Source organism: Podarcis tiliguerta (assembly GCF_965153285.1).
Source record: "Podarcis tiliguerta genome assembly, chromosome: 1".
Lineage (NCBI taxonomy): Eukaryota > Metazoa > Chordata > Lepidosauria > Squamata > Lacertidae > Podarcis > Podarcis tiliguerta.
The window spans coordinates 63,642,775-63,661,496 of record NC_139534.1 but is presented as its reverse complement, the minus strand read 5'-3'; the positions used below and the strand labels follow the sequence as shown (position 1 = coordinate 63,661,496).

The 18,722-nt window shown below is 45.0% G+C and overlaps 1 protein-coding gene across 1 annotated transcript; it reads right to left on the bottom strand.

Moving 5' to 3' along the window:
* Positions 1-12,904: 12,904 nt before the first annotated feature.
* On the bottom strand, positions 12,905-16,600 carry LOC310673835 (pleckstrin homology-like domain family A member 2). Its single transcript, XM_083432537.1, has 2 exons — positions 15,864-16,600; positions 12,905-13,349 (listed from the first exon to the last, which is right to left on the bottom strand). The coding sequence occupies exon 1, from the start codon at positions 16,583-16,585 to the stop codon at positions 15,899-15,901; it is 687 nt and encodes a 228-aa protein (XP_083288663.1). The 5' UTR covers positions 16,586-16,600; the 3' UTR covers positions 12,905-13,349; positions 15,864-15,898.
* Positions 16,601-18,722: the final 2,122 nt, after the last annotated feature.

The following is an 18,722-nucleotide window of genomic DNA, read 5'->3' as shown; positions in this document are numbered from 1 at the left end:
TGAGTGGAAGTCATTCAGTAGGTGCAGTGGCTTCAATGGATACGGCCTATAGATTACATGCTGGTACATCGAGGGGATGGGAGGGGGATTCATTTATTAGGACCATGCACTACCAGGTAAAAATGATTTAATGACTCAAAAGGGTAGAGTCAGAACACCCATTCCCTGTGCTAGGATCAGGCCAGAAACCATTTTTCACACAAGCAGTTCTTAACCATGTTGGCAATAGCGATGAAGTTGTTACTACAGAAGCCTTTCTGCTGAAGGTTGGCCCTCCTTCTCGCCCTGAGTAGCTGAGAGTAAATAGTACATTCTCTTGTGAAGTGAAGACTATTCAAACAGTATAATAGATTGCAATTTGTCCACTAGTTTGCTGATAATATTTTTATTCTCTGGGGTTTTGCATCAGAATGATAGTTTCCTTATAGCTTTGTTTGGCAACCCAGTTGGAAAATTATTCCATTAAGGAATAATGCAACAAAAGGAAAGTTGTGGAACTGGACTGGGGCTTTGTGAGACCTCCTTAAAGAGTGTAGAAGAATCCTTATGATGGTTAAGGTTATTGATGGCTACTGGTCATTATGGCAATATACTAACTCTGGGATCACTGAGGCACAAGAGTGGGAAAGGGCTGTTGCCTTCATGGTCTGCTTGTGGGCTTCCTGGAGTCTTTTGCTGGCCATTGTGGAAAACAAGATGCTGGACTGGTTTGGCCTTTCAGTCTGATCTCGCATGGTGCTTATGAGCTGTCTGGAAGAAGAGGCAGGGCAGCAGTGTTGCTATAACAATCCCAAGAACTAGGGGAAATAATAAGAATGGTGGCTGTATCAAGAGCCATGTGGGTCAAAAGAAGAAACTCTTTATACTTGTCTAGGTAAGACTGCTCTCTGTTTTGTAGAGACTATGGTTGGATGTGTGCCTAGCTGCTCATGTAACTCTTCTATCTTCCTCCAATTAAATTAGCCTGCAAACAAATTGAATTGCTGATTTCTGTGCCTGTTTTAAGTGGCCAGAGGTATGCTTGCCTGCGTAGGCTCCCCTGAATCCCAAATGCTTTCTGTTTCTGCATCATTGCTTACTATGTTTTAACATACCCCAAATAGAAGCCAATTAAGTCCCAAGGAAATGAAGTTTTAAGAAGAGGTGGAGGAAAGAGAAATTAAAGCAAATGCTGCCAAGTAGAATGTCTGAGTCTAGTTCAGGCACAATGAAAGGCTTGATCTAGGCCACAGATTTCTGCATCAGGAATATTTCACTTGTCAGAATCTTGTCTGGTCTGGGTGATCTAATGAATAAAAGACATTTTCAGTTTGCTTAATCATAATATGGGACACCATATATCCTTTAACCTGATACTCCTAGCATATCTCTGATAGGAATCCCTGAATGTTTTCTGCCTTTTGTCTCTATTTACCAGTATATCATAAAAGCAGGGAGGGAAAGAGCACTAGGAGCTATAGTCCAGCAGCAACAGGAGAACCTCAGCTCTCCCATGCTTTTCCTAGGTAGTTTGCCTAACACTTCAACACCGGTTTTTGAAAAGGTAAAGCCAGTAAAGTAGTGCAAGTAGTATTTCAACAACTTTAGTCAATGACTGAGGCTTTTAAATCAGCAAAGAGCCAGTTCTGCCCCGAAAGATTTCAGATGCTGCCAGAGACTACAAGGCTTACTTGTTTCCAGCATTCCTTATGTCACCACTTAGGGATGCAAATGTCAGCCCCGTAGAAGGGCATAGAAGAAAGGCCCTTCACATGGTTGCTTCATTTTGGAGTATTTTCTCCCAAATTGTTCATCGCTAGCCACAGACTCGCCCATATGTGCATGTCCCAACTGCCAAGCAATAGACTCATTGGAGGAGGTACTGTGAAAAAGAAAAGAATTGCAGATGTATGAGTGACTAACCCTGGGTGTCTTGGGCATAGTAAGGTAAAAGCAAAAGGGAAAGGATGGAGGAAGTGGTTAGGCAAAGACTTTAAAAAGTCGCATGTTGATCTCAACACCTTATCACCAGTTTAGTGATGCTGGGTTATGGATGAACTATGCAGAGCCATCAATACTTTGTGCTCAAGCATAACTGATAGGCTTCTCTTCCTGTAATTACACCCGTGTTTTTCAGGAAATAGCCGCTTTCAGTTCCAAGAGTGACATGGCTTTGCAATTTCATGCTGTTCACAGCTGCCTTGGGAAACCCTGGTCTTGCCAAAAATCTTTCCTTTATTCATCAGCAGGGGCTGTATTGTGCTTGGGCCGGTCTTATGGAAGAGGAAATGTAATTTGATTGCCTCCTAATTGTTTTGCTTTTCCCTCCGGACAAATGAAGCCGGATTCCTTCTACAAGCATCCTAGTAAAGCTGCTGGAGCCCTATCACGTTGTGCAGAGCATCGTCCCTCCAGTGTTGTGGCATAAATAACAGTTGTTGCTAAATGGCTCCTCCAAACGGGATTGTCTGTTGAGGAGGTAATGGTGGCATCATTCACAATTACAAAACTGATATTCCTGCACTGCAGAAGCAGACAAGCCGCACTTCAAAGTTTTGTTTTGTTGGGAAAGGCATCAAGAGTAGATCTGTACAAAGAGAAAAAGGGGAGGTGGGCATGGAGAGAGAGATTGTTAGAGGCATGGGGAAACAAGGCGAAAAGATGGCTGCAGGATTTCCTAGGCCTGCTACACTAGGTTGAGGCACCTGCAATTTATAGGCAAGAACGGCTTATGTATGTACAGTGGTACCTTGGTTTACAAACTTAATCCGTTCTGGAAGTCCGTTCTTAAAGAGTTCTTAAACCAAGATGTGCTTTCCGATAGCAGCGGGGGACTCAATTTACAAATGGAACACACTCAAAAGGAAGCAAAGCATGTTCTACTTCCAAGGCAAACTTCACAAACCAAAACACTTCCGGATTTGCAGCGTTCTTAATCCAAGTTGTTCATAAACTAAGCTGTTCTTAAACCAAGGTACCACTGTATTACCTTAGCTTAACCTACCTCACAGGGCTGTGGGGAGATAGCCTTGAACTCCTGGAAGGAAAAGCAGCATACAAACATGTGCTATAAATAAAAATATAAACATTAGCAAAGCCAGAAAAGCGGCCCCTACCTCACTTTGACTGTAACATTTCATAGTTCTGATATTTACAGCAAACTGCCCAAACGAAAACAAACAAAAAATTGCCAACTGGTAAAAGTTGTACTAGGCATGACTTTTTTGGCTTATCATTAAACCAATTATTTAATGTTATAATTTAAGCCATCTTTTAAAAAGACAACTAGAGAGAGATTAATTCAGAACTCCGAACCACATGCACAGTGAGAAAAATTGGCAAGGCTGGACAATAATACCTTTATGGGAAACGGTTTCATTCATTTTCATCACTGAGCTTAGTGTTCTGACAAAGCATATAATCCACTTCCCTCCTTCCTTTTACACCTACAGCTGTCTTGTTTCCAAAGCCTTAAAATATTTGCACACACAGAATGCTGGAAGCCAATCAAAGTGGTAGCTTGAAGGAATCGGGGGCTGCCATGAATACGAGCTTTATGCAACTTTGTTTTGAAGTAGGAGTGAGTCACAAAAATACAATTTCTACTTTCATTGCACTCAACTTTGACTTTACTGAGAAGGAAAATGGAAATCAGCAAAGCACAAGGCAGTTTTACTGGAGAGACACATCTTAATAACTGAATTTGAATAGGATCACTGGACCCATGTAAGAAGATAAAGTTAGCAGAAAGTACAGAACTGCATACATCATTATTGTTTATAAGTGTTTTTTTGTGGTTTCGTTTTTACATGATAGATGTTTCAAAATCCATTGAGGTTTTAGTATTGCGTGTAATTTACACGTTTCAATTCTCAAGAGCCTTCACAATAAAACACCTATGATACAGCTGTAGCATACAATGTTTTTAATAATTCTATCCTTTGTATAGTCCTTTTTTTGAGCCCCAGGCTTTACACATGAGGATTACACTCAGTAATCCTTGCAAGGACCCTCTAAGTAGGTCAGTACTATGAGCCCCTTGTTTCAGATGGGGCAGGGGGTTAGGCAGAGATAACAGCTCCTTGCCTAAGGCCATCTGCTTGATTTCTCCATGTAACTCTCCAAGAACACCATTACATAACATATATTCACAATGACAGGTAAATCCTCACATAACTGCTCCCAAACAAAATATATATCCCGCCCTGGTGCTATTTGCCAGGGATTCCTGCTATAGCATTGTTATGTGAGAGGAGCAACTCCAACAACCAAATGTGGTTTTTATGAGTTGCAGTTTTAAATGACTTGTCAATGGTATGTCCAAGAGGTCTCCCAAATGTCTTCCTCTCACTGAAAACAGCTTTTCATAGTTGCTGCTGAGAAATGTGAGTCCTATCCTGACAGGAAGCAAAGATAGTCTTGTCAGTCCATAAGAGCAAGCAAAAAACCCACAGTTGGGCAAAAGCATTTATTTACTGGAACCAACCAAGATGTCACAAAAGTGGCTAGCTTTTTGAGTTCTCCAGAACTCTTCATCAGGCAAGATATCCTACAAAGAAGTGGGGAGGGGGACAAGGAAAAACAAAAATGAGGCTGGATTTTGCAGCCATGGCTCCATGCATCCTTACTTTATTGCAAGGTAAGGAGACTGAGAGAACTGCTCCACCCAGCTGCTAAAACTGGAAGAGAACTTGTTTAGTCATGTCCGACTCTTTGTGACCCCATGGACCAGAGCACACCAGGCACTCCCGTTTTCCACTGCCTCCTGCAGCTTTGTCAAACTCATGTTCGTAGCTTCGAGAACACTGTCCAACCATCTCGTCCTCTGTCATACCCTTCTCCCTGTGCCCTCCATCTTTCCCAACATCAGAGTCTTTTCTAGGGAGTCTTCTCTTCTTACAAGGTGGCCAAAGTATTGGAGCCTCAGCTTCAGGATCTGTCCTTCCAGTGAGCACTCAGGGCTGATTTCCTTCAGAATGGATAGGTTTGATCTTCTTGCAGTCCATGGGACTCTCAAGAGTCTCCTCCAGCACCATAATTCAAAAGCATCAATTCTTCGGCAATCAGCCTTCTTTATTGTCCAGCTTTCACTTCAGTCAGGCCAAAAAGCAGGGACTTAACCCAAGAGCATACACACAACTGTTGGTATCCTCCTTTTCTCTCTCTTTCTGATCCCCTCTTCCTCACTGCCCAGCAGGCTGCCAAGAAAAAGATAAAACACCCTGCACAGAAATCAGAACTGACAGCTTTGTTATGTGTTTCTTTAATACAATTGCTACATTTAAAACAAAATCATTTCTTTGGGATGCATCGCCACAAACTAACTAACCTCATTACAAAAAGAGTGAAAACAAAATACATACTAGACTGGGCAAAAGATTTGTGTGCATGGATCAAAATTCAAGTTGAAGCAGATCCAGCTCCGCTAGTTGCCAAAATAGACCAAAATAGGAAAAGATGTGCAGTTGAGAACACCTAATCCCCAGTTTGAAATGCTCCACTGCTGAGTCAGTGCTGCTGAGCTCATAGTTAGGTAAGCAGGTGTGATTCAGGTGAGTTTGCTGGCCCAACCCAGCAATAACTAGCTTTGCTGAGGCCTGAAGGGCTGCAGTAGAAATCTGCAAGGTGCTCATGATTGCTCAGTTTTAAATGCAGTTCAGCTTTCCCAATGAAGGGGGATGACCCGGCTGCTGCTGATGTCACTATGGTCTGAGGTTGCATTAGAATATCACTACCTCATTCTGAATTGTCATTAAGTACCATGCTATGCAAATGACAATGGGTTTGTCGGCAGTTCCCACACTTGGTTATTCCAGTACTGATTTGGGTTGTGTATAAATCAGTTCAGCTCTCAGCTGATCCATTGTGGTTTTCAATCTGCTGGGTGAGGTTTTCTGCTTTGTTTATTAACAGCTGCTTCATTATTGGCCACCTAGCTGGATAAATTAATATTTTAAAAAATGAAGAAATACGTAGATGCTTTTGGTTAAAGAAGTCCTGGTAGGTTGGAGGGAACAGTTGCCATTGAACACCACTGTGGAGTATCAGTGGTAGCACTTTGAAATTTTCTGCTTATTTAATTTATTTGTTTTTTGGAAGTTCTATGCTGCCCTTCATCCTCCTCGAATCACAGGGCAGTTTACAAAATAAAAATGCAAAAATACATAACATAGTAGCAAACAAAAACAGTAACCCCCTCCCTCACATATAGTTTAAAAGGCCAGGGGTTGTTTAATTAGTCAAAGACCTGGGAGAAAAGGAATGTATTTTCCTGGTGCCTAAAGATATGTAAAGAAGGTGCCACATGAGCCTCGCTGAGGAGATCATGCCACAAATGAAATCCCTTGCCTGAGTAGAGTAGTGGCTCTGAATTTGAGCTTTCACTTGAGATGTCTTTGTTTCAAGGATTTCCCATCAGCCCCAGTCAATATGGACAGGGGTGATGGAAGTTATAGCCCAAGAGCATCTGGGGGGCACTGCTGACCTAGAACTTGATCTGAAAATGTTAACTGGGCCTGAATTGGCTGGAATTTTCTCAGGTTGCCCCCATCTATTCCTCTCTATTAAGGATAAACCCGAAATCGAGCTTCCTGCTTGTTAGATCTGATGCTGGTATAATATTTCTCTGGTCAAATCTAATCGTGTCCAGCTTGATTTTAGGCCAGCCCCTAAAAATATGTTTCTCATTCATGAGTGGTCTATGTAACAGCAAATCCCCTTCTTTGGAGAGCAAATGGAGAGAAAGCCACAGAAAACCTTATTTGCCCACCACCCATTTCCTCTTCTGCCATTGTTGAGGGAGGGAGGGAGGGAGGGAGGGAGGGAGGAAGGAAGGAAGGAAGGAAGGAAGGAAGGAAGGAAGGAAGGAAGGAATTTTGGTTTCTTTAAAAGGGCAAGTCTGGGCACAATGCATTGTCATTGCCCACCATAATACTTTAATACAATAACAAACCAACACAGCATTAATGAAGCTGATACGACTTTTCCCCCAACCTTGTAAGGTTCATTGCAAAACAACAGTGGGTGAAGGGGGAGACGAGAGGAGGGTTTGTGACATTCCCACCAGAGTCTAGTCGAGTCTTAGGCCAGCATCCCAGTCCTGCACTGCTTACAGTTGTGTGTGGGGTGCTATTTAAAGTGGGAAAAGCATAGGGTAAGTATGCACATTAGCCGAAGTGCTGGAAGATTTGTAAGTGATAATTAAAGCGCCTTAAGATGCATGTGTGATGTATCTGCACTTTGTTCTAAGGTAATTTATGTGTAATGAGCTGTGCTGAGACTTCAGAACTCAGCATTGTGCATAAATTACCTTAGAACAAAGTTTAACCTACATTAGACTCGAATATCTGCCAAACCAATGAATACTGGCTGGGATCAGCAGAGCCGGAGTTACACAGGGATATTTGGAAGAAAGTAAATGACCCACATCGTTCAAGAAGCAAATTGAACACATACAAAGGGACAAGGCCCTTTAGCATTTCTCAAGATGGATGTCTTTTCCAGCACACACAACCCATATGCTGCATGATGCCTGTACAAAGAGGCTTAAGTACTCTATGAGCCTCATATGAGTGGGCTGTGCATGAGAAATCCCATGCTTAAATGTTTTTGCCTGGGATTGCCAACATGGAAAATGGAAAACCTTCATTTGAAGGATAACTAATTAAGAGATGAAGCTCTTTGGGCTGGTGAAGCAACTTTGGGCTGACATGTTGCCATACATTAATGCCAGCCTAGTTTTCACCATGCCTAGGCCTCCATTGCAATGTGAATGACTCAATTACATGGGTTCAACTGACTGACTGATTTATTGATTTTCACCCTGCCTTCCTCAAAGGACCTTGAAACAATTTACATATGGTCTTCAAGCAGTCTCCTGTCCAGCCAGTTATACAGGCAACTTACTAAAAACAAACAGGCTATAAGCAGCACGTATTTTAAAATGCACAAGTACAAGTGTTGTGCTGACAGAGATACTGTCTGGTCCTCTGGTCAGGATGTTAGGTGCATGCACAATCTGGCAAAAGTCTATTTTTCTGTACAACTTGCAGTAAACCATTTGGTGCCTACATAACTGGGAGGGTAGCATTTCCCTACTTCATAAGCATATTACGGAATACTCTGACACTTGTGATGCAGAATTTATGGGCATCTCTAAGACAGGTGCTACAGTATCTCTCCTTGTGGTTTAGTCGTTTAGTCATGTCCACCTCTTCGTGACCCCATGGACCAGAGCACGCCAGGCATGCCTGTCTTCCACTGCCTCCCACAGTTTGGGCAAACTCATGCTGGTAGCTTTGAGAACACTGTCCAACCACCTCGTCCTCTGTCATCCCCTTCTCCTTGTGCCCTCCATCCTTCCCAACATCAGGGTGTTTTCCAGGGAGTCTTCTCTTCTCATGAGGTGGCCAAAGTATTGGAGCCGCAGCTTCAGGATCTGTCCTTCCAGTGAGCACTCAGGGCTGATTTCCTTCAGAATGGATACGTTTGATCTTCTTGCAGTCCATGGGACTCTCAAGAGTCCCCTCCAGCACGATAATTCAAAAGCAATCAGCCTTCTTGAGGGTCCAGCTCTCACTTCCATACATCACTACTGGGAAAACCATAGCTTTAAGTATACGGACCTTTGTTGGCAAGGTGATGTGTCTGCTTTTTAAGATGTTGTCTAGGTTTGTCATTGCTTTTCTCCCAAGAAGCAGGCGTCTTTTAATTTCGTGACTGCTGTCACCATCTGCAGTGATCATGGAGCCCAAGAAAGTAAAATCTCTCCGGAAGTGTGCAATTGCACTTGTTTTTCTTCTTTATGATAGAGAGTTTTATTCGCTGTTTCCTGAAAATTTTGTTTGACAGATGGAATGGGGAGATCTGGTTTGCTCCCCCCTCTTCTCTCCCTAGACTTTCTGGAACCACATATTCTCATGCAGCATCAACTATATTGGCCAAGTTTGCTGAAGGAAATGACCGGCAAAGATACTCCTCCCATGACTTCTGCAGTTCTAAGCAAAGAAGCAGGTCTGTAGTGCTGCTAACAGAAGCAAAGCTGCTGCTGGCTCTCTGCTTCTCCCAAATTAGGCCTATTAGTTGAAGATTTAACCTTTGGGGAGACAGAGCAAATTTTATTAAGCTGGTGCAGACTTTTCTCCTGATCGTAGGCGCTGGGGTTTTGCTGAGTCAGGCATCTGTCACATGTCACCCTTTTGAAGAAACCATCACTGAGATGCACAAGCTACACGCTGGGGCTCAGCATGATCCTTGAGTTCAAGCTAGGGCCCGGCAAATCATTCAGTTTCAATTCCTCTCCATTTCTCGTATCTCTCACCTTAAGTTTGTTTCAAAAGCATTTTTTAAAAGTCCCCCTGAAAATTCACTAGCATTTTAGTGCAAATTTCTCCCAACAAACACATTTTTCATGCACTCTTGCTTAATATGCACAATTTTGCAAAGTGGCTTCTCCGCATAGAAGCATTTTAATATATTATGTTTGTGAATACATGTTCCTTGGCTGGAGAAGTTCAAAGGATGGCTATGTTTCGGTTCACACATTGTTTCAGATCAGAAAGTGGAAATTAGGTAGGTCACCTGTAAATGTGGACAGAATCAATTCCCCCCTCCCAAGTTCCAACTTTGTGGGCAGAGCACTTAGTGGCAAGATCTCCTGCTTTGCATGCAGAAGATTCCAGTTTCATGGTTTTGCAGAGCTTTTGCCAGTCAAAGACAAGAGCAAAGTGAAAGGGGGAGAACGCAAACACACCCTCTCTTCCTGCATTATAGTTTGCAGGCAACACTTTGAACAAGCACCAGCGCTTATTTGCAGCACCCAGAAAACTCGTTCTACTTCAGATCCCCAGGAGAATTTTCTTGGCGTGTTCTTTTGTTTTCAAAGGGTAATCCCGATGCCTTTCTACTGAAATTTTGTTCAGCAAACATCAACTATCCTAATGAATTATGGTGTGACTGAGCAGTGCCCAATTTAAAGCCAGGACAAGGCAACTAGGCCAACATTCATTTGCAAGTGGCCACACTGGAAGCTGAGCAGGCACCAATTCCCCTTATAAAAGCCCCTTTGAGATGATGCCTTGATGAGTTCCAGATGCCAATCACCAGCCCTCCCCCTCAGTTCCATTGTTTTGGAGCCAGCTGTACTGAGCAGTCCAAGACTGTCCAGTCCTTAACTCATTGGTTGACCAAGCAAAAGAGCATCCAAATGTGTTTTTAAATGCAATTCACAGGCACAGATGCCTCATAAGGATGACTGTGGAGTTTTAGCCTGGAAATATGTGGGCTGGGGAAGGGGAATGATAAAAGTTTCATTTTTTTCTTGATTGTCCTTCTGAGAAACTCATTAAAACAGGAAGTTACAAAATAATGATTATGTGGAATTTTCATCCAAGAAAATCATACAATACAGATAGCAGTGGTTGGTAAACGTTTTGACTTGGTATGGCTGCAATTTTTAACTTTGCTGTTTTCATCACAGTAGGATGATTTGTTTAGGAAAGTGTGCCATTACAGATGTGCAGTGTGCCACTGTCTCCTCTCTAAGAAAAAAAAAAAGATCCCCATCAATTATTTGCTGCACATCTATGGACACAGACAGAGCTTCCATGTAAGAGGGACCAAGTATGATTTTCAGACAAGATTGATGCCATCTTGCTTATTTAGAAATCAAGTCATACCACATTACAGTGGTACCTCTGGTTGCGAATGGGATCCGTTCCCAAGGCCCGTTCGCAATGTGAAAAGCCTGCAACCTGAAGCGCCGTATCTGTGCAGGTGCACGGTGCAATTTGGCGCTTGAGCGCATGCGCGAAGTGCAATTTAGTGCTACTATGCATGCGTGAGCTGCAAAACCTGGAAGTAACCCTTTCCGGTAGTTCCGGGTCGCCGCAGGACGCAACCTGAAAAAACGTAACATGAAGCAAACATAACATGAGGTATGACTGTACACATTTCCAGGGCTAGCCCACCCATGAGGCAAGATGGGGCAATTGCCTCGGGTAGCAGGGTCCACCAGGGAAGCAGATCCTGATGTTGATCTTTCTCCCACCACCCCACCAAGTGGTTCCAGAAGCAGATCTTCCCTTGCCCCTTCTTCCCTAGAAGAGAGGAGGAAGGGGTGGGGTCATTTTGGGCTCCGCCTCAGGGACCAAAATGTATTGGGTAGGCCCTCCACGTTCCTATCACATGGCATGCACCCTCTTGCCACCCTCTAGACTTCCTGCAGTGCAGTTGGGGCAGGAATGGTGTTATATGCTCAAACTCTCTTACCCCAGGGAGCAACCTGGCTTCTGAATTCTGCACCAGCTAAAGTTTCCAAACCATCTTCAGGGGCAGCCTCATGTATAACACAATGCAGTAATCAAACCTAGAGGTTACCAGAACATAGATGACAGAAGTTATCTCTGTCCAGATAGGGGTGCAGCAGGGCTATCAACCAAAGCTGATGGAAGGCACTCTGTGCCACTGAGGCCACCTGAGCTTCAAGTGACAACAGCGAATCCAGAAGTAACCACAAGCTACATACCTGTTCCTTGAGAGGGAGTGTAACCCCATCAAGAACAGGCAATCTCCCATCCATCTGGTCTAGGGACCCACCCACTAACAGTGCCCCAGTTTTATCTGGATTGAGCTTCAGTTTGTTAGGTCTCATCTAGCCTTTAAACAAGGCAAGACAATGCATCCATCACATCCCCTGCTATACCTGCAGGTGTAAAGAATTAGATCTGTGTGTCATTGGGCATGTTGCTGACAATATTCTGCAAAACTCTGGAGAACCCCACTCAGCAGTTTCACGTAGAAGTTAAACAGTATGAGAGATAAAATGGAACCTGGGGGAACCAACATGGAAGCCTCCACAGGGCTGAAGAGCACTCCCTAAGCACCACCCTCTGGAAACAACCATCCAAGTAGTACAGGATGCACAGCAAAGTGGGGCCACCCACCTCTAACTTGGACAGCTGCTCCAGAAGGATACCATGGCTGATGGTACTGAAAGCCACTGAGATCAAGGAAAATTAACAGGGTCCATTTCCCCTGCCTCTCTCCTGAAAGAGGTCATCACACATGCTTTCTAGGCATGAGGCAAGTGCAAGTCTGGATGACCCTTTACTTGAGCTCTCCAGCAAGTGTGACTTGTGGTTCTTCTTAAAGGCATCTTCTTCTCAGTGGCAGTGCCTGCACTTGTCTTCCTGCACACTCTGATCTGAAATCTATGGACTAGAAGAATTCTATTTTGGGGTTCCTGCATAACCAGATATAGGATCAAAATTCATATGTCAGTAGGGTACTCAAAGAATTTTATATCATCAAGCTGAAAGCTGTTGCTGCTGGTGGTGGTAAGAATTTAAACCTCAATTTAAGCTTGGGGCAACTGCTCTAGGAAATAGTGAAAGATGAACCTAGGGCCTAGCTTCTCTGCTCTGTGATATATTAAATTGCAACAACTTCCAGCTACTGAAACATGGGCTTCGTGACCCTATGGATAAAGGTTAGTCATCCTAGCTTGCCGTTCTAAATAGACTTTAACTCCTTTTGTATGGGTGGAAGGGCAGGCATGCTGGTGGAAATACAGCTCTTTTTGCAGATTTGATCAGTGCAATATCTATACAGTCATACATTGGTCTTCAAACGCCTTGGGAGTCAAATGTTTTGGCTCCTAAAGATCGAAAACTGGAGGTGATTGTTCCAGTTTTCAGACATTCTTTGGAATCCGAATGCCCAACGTGACTTCCGCAGCTTCCAGCAGCCAATTGGAAGCCGCGCCTTGGTTCCCAAACGTTTTGGAATTCGAACGGACTTCTGGAACGGATTCCGTTTGATTTCCAAGGTACCACTGTACTAATAATTTTACTGCCAACATCTTTTAGTCTAGATTAACAAATCTAACTGCTAACAGCAATTACAAAGAGAGGCTCATTTCAGATACGTGGTAAAATAAAGTGAACATATCACGTCATTTATTTGGAATGGCTACATTAATGCAAAAAGCAACATTAAGACAGCTATTTGCTTAAAAAGCATCCATCAAAATAAATACAAAATATTGATTCTACAAATAATTTAAACTATGTCTTTCCTCCCCACCAGGTGGTGTAGGATAGTCTTTGCATCTTATAAATATAAAACAAAATAGCAGTTTGCAAAGTGGGCCTCCTCTTCAGTTGGCCAGACTTTGTGTTTGTCAAAAGTTTCTTTGGTTTGCAAAAGCCTTTCAGCAAAGATCTGGCTCTCCTGCTCAGCAGCCTCATCAGATCCGAAGAGATCTAGCAGTCGCTGGCATCCTTCTTTGCTTTCCTTCATTGGTACCTGGCTCCGGTGCACTTGAATCACAGTCAAAGACACTTGGTCCTGTTGCCATCCAGAATAATATTCTATAGATGGGGAGGGAGAGAAAGGCAAGAGGAAGTCAGCAAAATGACAAAGACCAAGTAGAAATCTCAAACTGGTTTTTAAAAGATTTGCCCAAATAAAAAATAATAAGAGCCTTGTGGCATCTAAAAGCAGAGGTGGCCAACTTACAGGCTATGTAAGAGGTCATCTGTGGTCTCCATAAACACACTATATATTTTTTGAAATTATATTGCTGGTTTGTTTGTTTTTTAAATGAGTCTTTCTATAGGTCCTCTGTTGTAATACCATGATGACAAAAAGTCCCTACAACTCCCCCCCCTCATTTTTATAATAAACAAATGTTTTTGACTGACAATTCCCATGGATCCTGATGTGATTTTTGGCTGCAGCCATTTTGACTCATGGGCAACACTTTGGGAGTCAGTGTGGTCCTTGGTCTCAAAGGTTTTTATGGACCAAAATTTGCAAATGCTTTTGCCATGATAAACCTATTAATTTTTAATAAATTTTTAAAGCGTCATAAGGCTATTTTTGCTGCTGCAGACTAAAATGACTACTCCTCTGGTAAATGCCTGAATACAAAATGAAGCAGCAGCTAATGCTGCATTTCTTAAGTTTCAGTGTAGGTTGCAGACGAGTCTTTCTTCCATATAATTAGTGGGATTAGGGTGAGAGGAGAACAATTGCTATTGAATGTTTTAGGCAGAGTCCGCCAATCTGCAGAAACTAGAGTCAATGGAAATAGAAGCAGTACATTGAAAAAAAATTCCCCTCTTTTCAAATGGCAGAGCAGGCAGCATTCAAAGTTGTCCAAAGGCATATTCACAATAAATCCCCAGTTGACATTAGAGCACTAGGCAGTGGCTCTGAAACTTTTACTACCACAGACCACATGAAACCCGCTGAGGGTGTTGGCAGACCACTTAATGATTTTTCTGCCTGTCGTAGGAATTGTAAGGTGCTGTGTGCTAGATGCTGTATGATTTTTAAATGCATTTTTATTGCTTCTTTTATTTCTTATATTGTACTGTATTACATATACAGTGTTGAATATAAGAAATAAAAGAAGCATCAAAAGTACATTTAAAAATCAGTATATTTAAAGTGATCAGTGTGCCAGCTCCTGCCTTCTGCCACACACCCTGTGGACCACCTGAATGAAGCTCATGGACCACAGTTCGGGGACAGAGCATCTCAGCAATGCAATCCTAAACATATCTACTAAGTCACTAACAGTTCAGTTTGTAGGAATTGTGATCAGGACTGCAAAAAACTTGGTTTGTAAGCACTAAGAGCTTACAAGGCCATCAACCTTCAAATCTCATACTTTGAAGTATCCTTGCTGAAGCCCAACATGTTCTGCAGCTACAAGAGCAACCGAACACCCCTCCCAATACACCTCCATTATAGTTTAATTACATTTTTACAGGAAAGACTTCTGGTCAGTCTGAAGAGAAGCACACACTACATAGTCTGTGTGGGCCAGCCCTATGTGGAACCAACAGGGTGCATAGAATTCTGTGCAGGAAAGACCCTTTGAGTACATACATGCCACTTTCCAAGAATTATTGTCTAGTTTCACTGGAGATCATGGACTTCGGCCCGAAACACACATTCAAGACTTCTTGCTTACTTTTTCCTGCCAAAAATCGCTCTCCCTGCAAAGCCAGTCCTCCCCCACCTCCAGCCTCCCCTTTTGGTTTGCAGCATACATGGCTGCAGCTTTGCAAAACAAAACACATATGGATATAGAAGAATCATGGACCACCACATGTTCTGTAATTGTTCTGCCCTTACAAGTCCCAGGGGTGGCATCTTGCAGGTAGCGTCACCCTCAGCTCACTCCAGCTGAGTTAGCGCAAACTTCAGCTTTGCCTGCATGTTGCACAAACACATTTTGTGCATTCTGATAGCAATGGCTCTAAAGGGAAGCTGCCTTATTCAGAATCACCCATCGCAGGGTTGTCAGCAGCCCCCTCGGTTTCCAGAGGGGTTTTTCTCCCACTCCTATCTGGAGATGCCAGGGAGTGAACTGTGCCCAAAGCAGATGCTCTACTCCGGAGTGACTGCACTTCTTCTCCTCCCAAGTGCACTGGGCACTTTGGCTGACGCTGGTCCGCCCACAAGCGTCAAGAGGGGCTTGGGAGGAGGAAGAGAAGGGGCAGCTCAGCAACGGGGCGCCCTAAGGCCTGTTCCCACTTGGCTGCTGCTGGTTCTTTATCTCCGCAGCCCAGGAAGCTAGAAGTTTTCCCCAACCCCGCACCTCCGGTGGAGTTTGCGGAGTCGATTTCCAGCGGGGGTTTCGATCCAGTTCCTTGTCCCTTCAAATCCCTTCCATTGGGACATCTAGCCCACCTCCGCCTTTGCTACTAAGCTTATTCTAACTGCAGCCTACATATGCAAAAGACTCCTCGATCGGGACTAACCTCCAGCCCACTTTAGTGCACAAAACGAAGAAGCCACCGGCTCACGATTGGCGAGGGCCCTTTCCCTCCCCCTCCATCCCGCCGCGCATCTCCTGCTCCCTCCTTCACCTTTGGTCTCTCGCTCGGGGGCGCGCGTGTCGGGCTCAGGGGGCGCGCGCGAGGCGCCTGTCCCGGGTGGCGGCGGCCGCGTGCTCGGCGGCCTCCTGGCGGCTCTTGAAGTCCTCGATGGCGCGCTTGTTCTGGAAGTCGATGAGCGCCATGGTGATGGAGGCGTTCCAGCAGCTCTCGCCCGGGCACCGAAAGTCGATCTCCTTGCGGTCCGTCGTGACGATGGTGAAGTACACGTACTTGCCCGTCCGCTCCACGCAGTCCACCTTCTGGATGGAGCCGAAGCGCAGCTCCTTCCCACCGCCGCCCCGGGCCTTGCCGGCCTCGGGCGAGAAGAGGCTCAGGCTGTCCTTGCTCAGCACCACCGCCTTCTTCTTCCACAGCTGGAAGAGGCTGTCGCTGCGCTTCTCCAGCTCGCCCTCGCGGATCACCTCCGACGGCGACGCGGCGCCCGGGCCCTTCATGCTGCTGCCGCTGCTGCCCGCGCTCGCCAACAGAGCCGCCGCACTGAGATCGCCTCGAGGGACCAGCGCCAAGGCCACGCTCGCCCGCCTGTCTTGCTTGCCTGCCTGTCTTCCGACGGGGACGCTGGCCTCTCCCGCCGGCTCCGCGACGCTGCTGGGATTCGCTGTGCGCTTTGCGGGAGAAGAGAACCATTTATGGCCTTGGTGAGACGTCCCAGGCCCCGCCCTGCGAGCCCCGCCCACGCCTGCTGGCTCCATCGCCCCGCCCACGCCAGACTGCCTCCCCCGCCGCGTTCTCTCTCTCAATTCCCCACGGTCTAACCCTGCGTCGTTCAACTCTCCACTGACAATCTTCTTTTAGCCATCATCACCACTGCAGGTGTTGCTCTGCAACGGTCATTGCAAAAGTGGGGTGCAGGACCTGACAATGACTTTCCCATTCCCCACACCCTTCCCAGCTAGGAGTGCTGGCTTTCACTAGATTCTCGATTATTATTGCACCCTCTGTGGGTTAAACCACAGAGCCTAGGGCTTGCCAATCAAAAGGTCGGTGGTTCGAATCACCGCAATGGGGTGAGCTCCCGTTGCTCGGTCCCTGCTCCTGCCAACCTAACAGTTTGAAAGCACGTCAACGCGCAAGTAGATAAATAGGTACTGCTCTGGCGGGAAGGTAAATGGTGTTTCCATGCGCTGCTCTGGTTCGCCAGAAGCGGCTTAGACATGCTGGCCACATGACCCAGAAGCTGTACGCCGACTCCCTTGGCCAATAAAGCGAGATGAGCGCCGCAACCCCAGAGTCGTCCACAACTGGACCTAATGGTTAGGGGTCCCTTTATCTTTTTTATGGCTGGTAGCCGAACATGTGACCTGATGACACTGAAAAACGTTGCATATACAGTATTTGTGATGGGCCATTCAGAGGCACCAACTCTCACTTCAGCCTTTTCCAGGTGCATCCAGAGCTGTGTGGAAAGTGGATTGCTATGGCAGGCTTTGTTAGGTCCAGTAGATCCTATGCTAGTACCACTGAAGGTGCATAGTCCTGTGGACCAAGAGTCCTGCTTTTGGGAGAGGGGTTGGGGGGATTGACTCTCTCAGCCTTCATGAATTCATGGAGTGCTGGATCTTGTCTGCAAAGGGCTTTGATGTTGTAGAACACATGCAGAACATGCATGTCTGAACCAGCCCCAAAGGGATGCTTCACAGATGACATCTTAAGGAGTAAACCTTAAATGTTTTGTGAGTTATATGCAAAAAAGTGAGAGCAACAAAGCTGTGTTCGCAAACGTGTATTATACACTTGCTAAGTGCACTCAACAAAGCACTGGAATGAAGTGTGGCTCTATAAACTGCAAAAAGAAAAAAGGGGGGGGAAGGAAAATGAGACGGGCCTGTGGCAGACAAAAATAGAAAAGCAAAACAGAGAAATCCAACTGAAAATGTACAAAAAGGAATATGTAATTGAAATAGCCCACAAATAATGGGAAAAATTATTGAGACCATGTTGCTGCAGATTGATACCGTGCACAATAAAACATAACATAAACACATCAACTGATACACAGAATAATTATGAATTTACAAGGTGATTTTACAGGCACAAGTGCTGGACTTGTGGGTATACATGTAAACAGAGCTCTTCCCACTAATTCCAAATGAGCTCAAGAGCTGCATAGCTAAATGTTAAAAACTGCAACTGCATGCCCAAGTGTTTTGATAGGGATTAAGTGTCCCAGTCTCCTGAAGTCTTAATGTACACAGACAAAAAGTTGTCAATTCCATGCCTTGGAAATGACGATAGGGACAAAGAAAATGACGCAGCAAGGGAGAAGATTAACAGCCAGTTCTTTAGTCTGCTGTTTCTTCACCTTGTGTGGATATTTTATTTGGGATTGATTGTTCTCTGTGTTAAGAGAGTGAGCCACGAACCTGCAAGTCCCTGGTTTGACTTAGGTGAGTGGCCTTAGGAAAGCCACCTGCACCTCTCTCTGCCTCACAGCCTCAGTCCCTGCCACATCTGCAACAGGGCAGATAATGGCCAGATTCAAGTGCAGTGGTACCTCGGGTTACATACGCTTCAGGTTACATACGCTTCAGGTTACAGACTCCACTAGCCCAGAAATAGTGCTTCAGGTTAAGAACTTTGCTTCAGGATGAGAACAGAAATCGTGCTCTGGTGGCGTGGCAGCAGCAGGAGGCCCCATTAGCTAAAGTGGTGCTTCAGGTTAAGAACGGACCTCTGGAACAAATTAAGTACTTAACCTGAGGTACCACTGTAATAAGTTCCACTGGCAGAAGCCCACACAAGGGCTTCTGCTAGTGTAATGGGGCTTCCCCCCTCTTCCCCCGTTCCCCTCAAATTGGCTCTCAGTGGGTTGGGAGAAGCGCAGAGCAG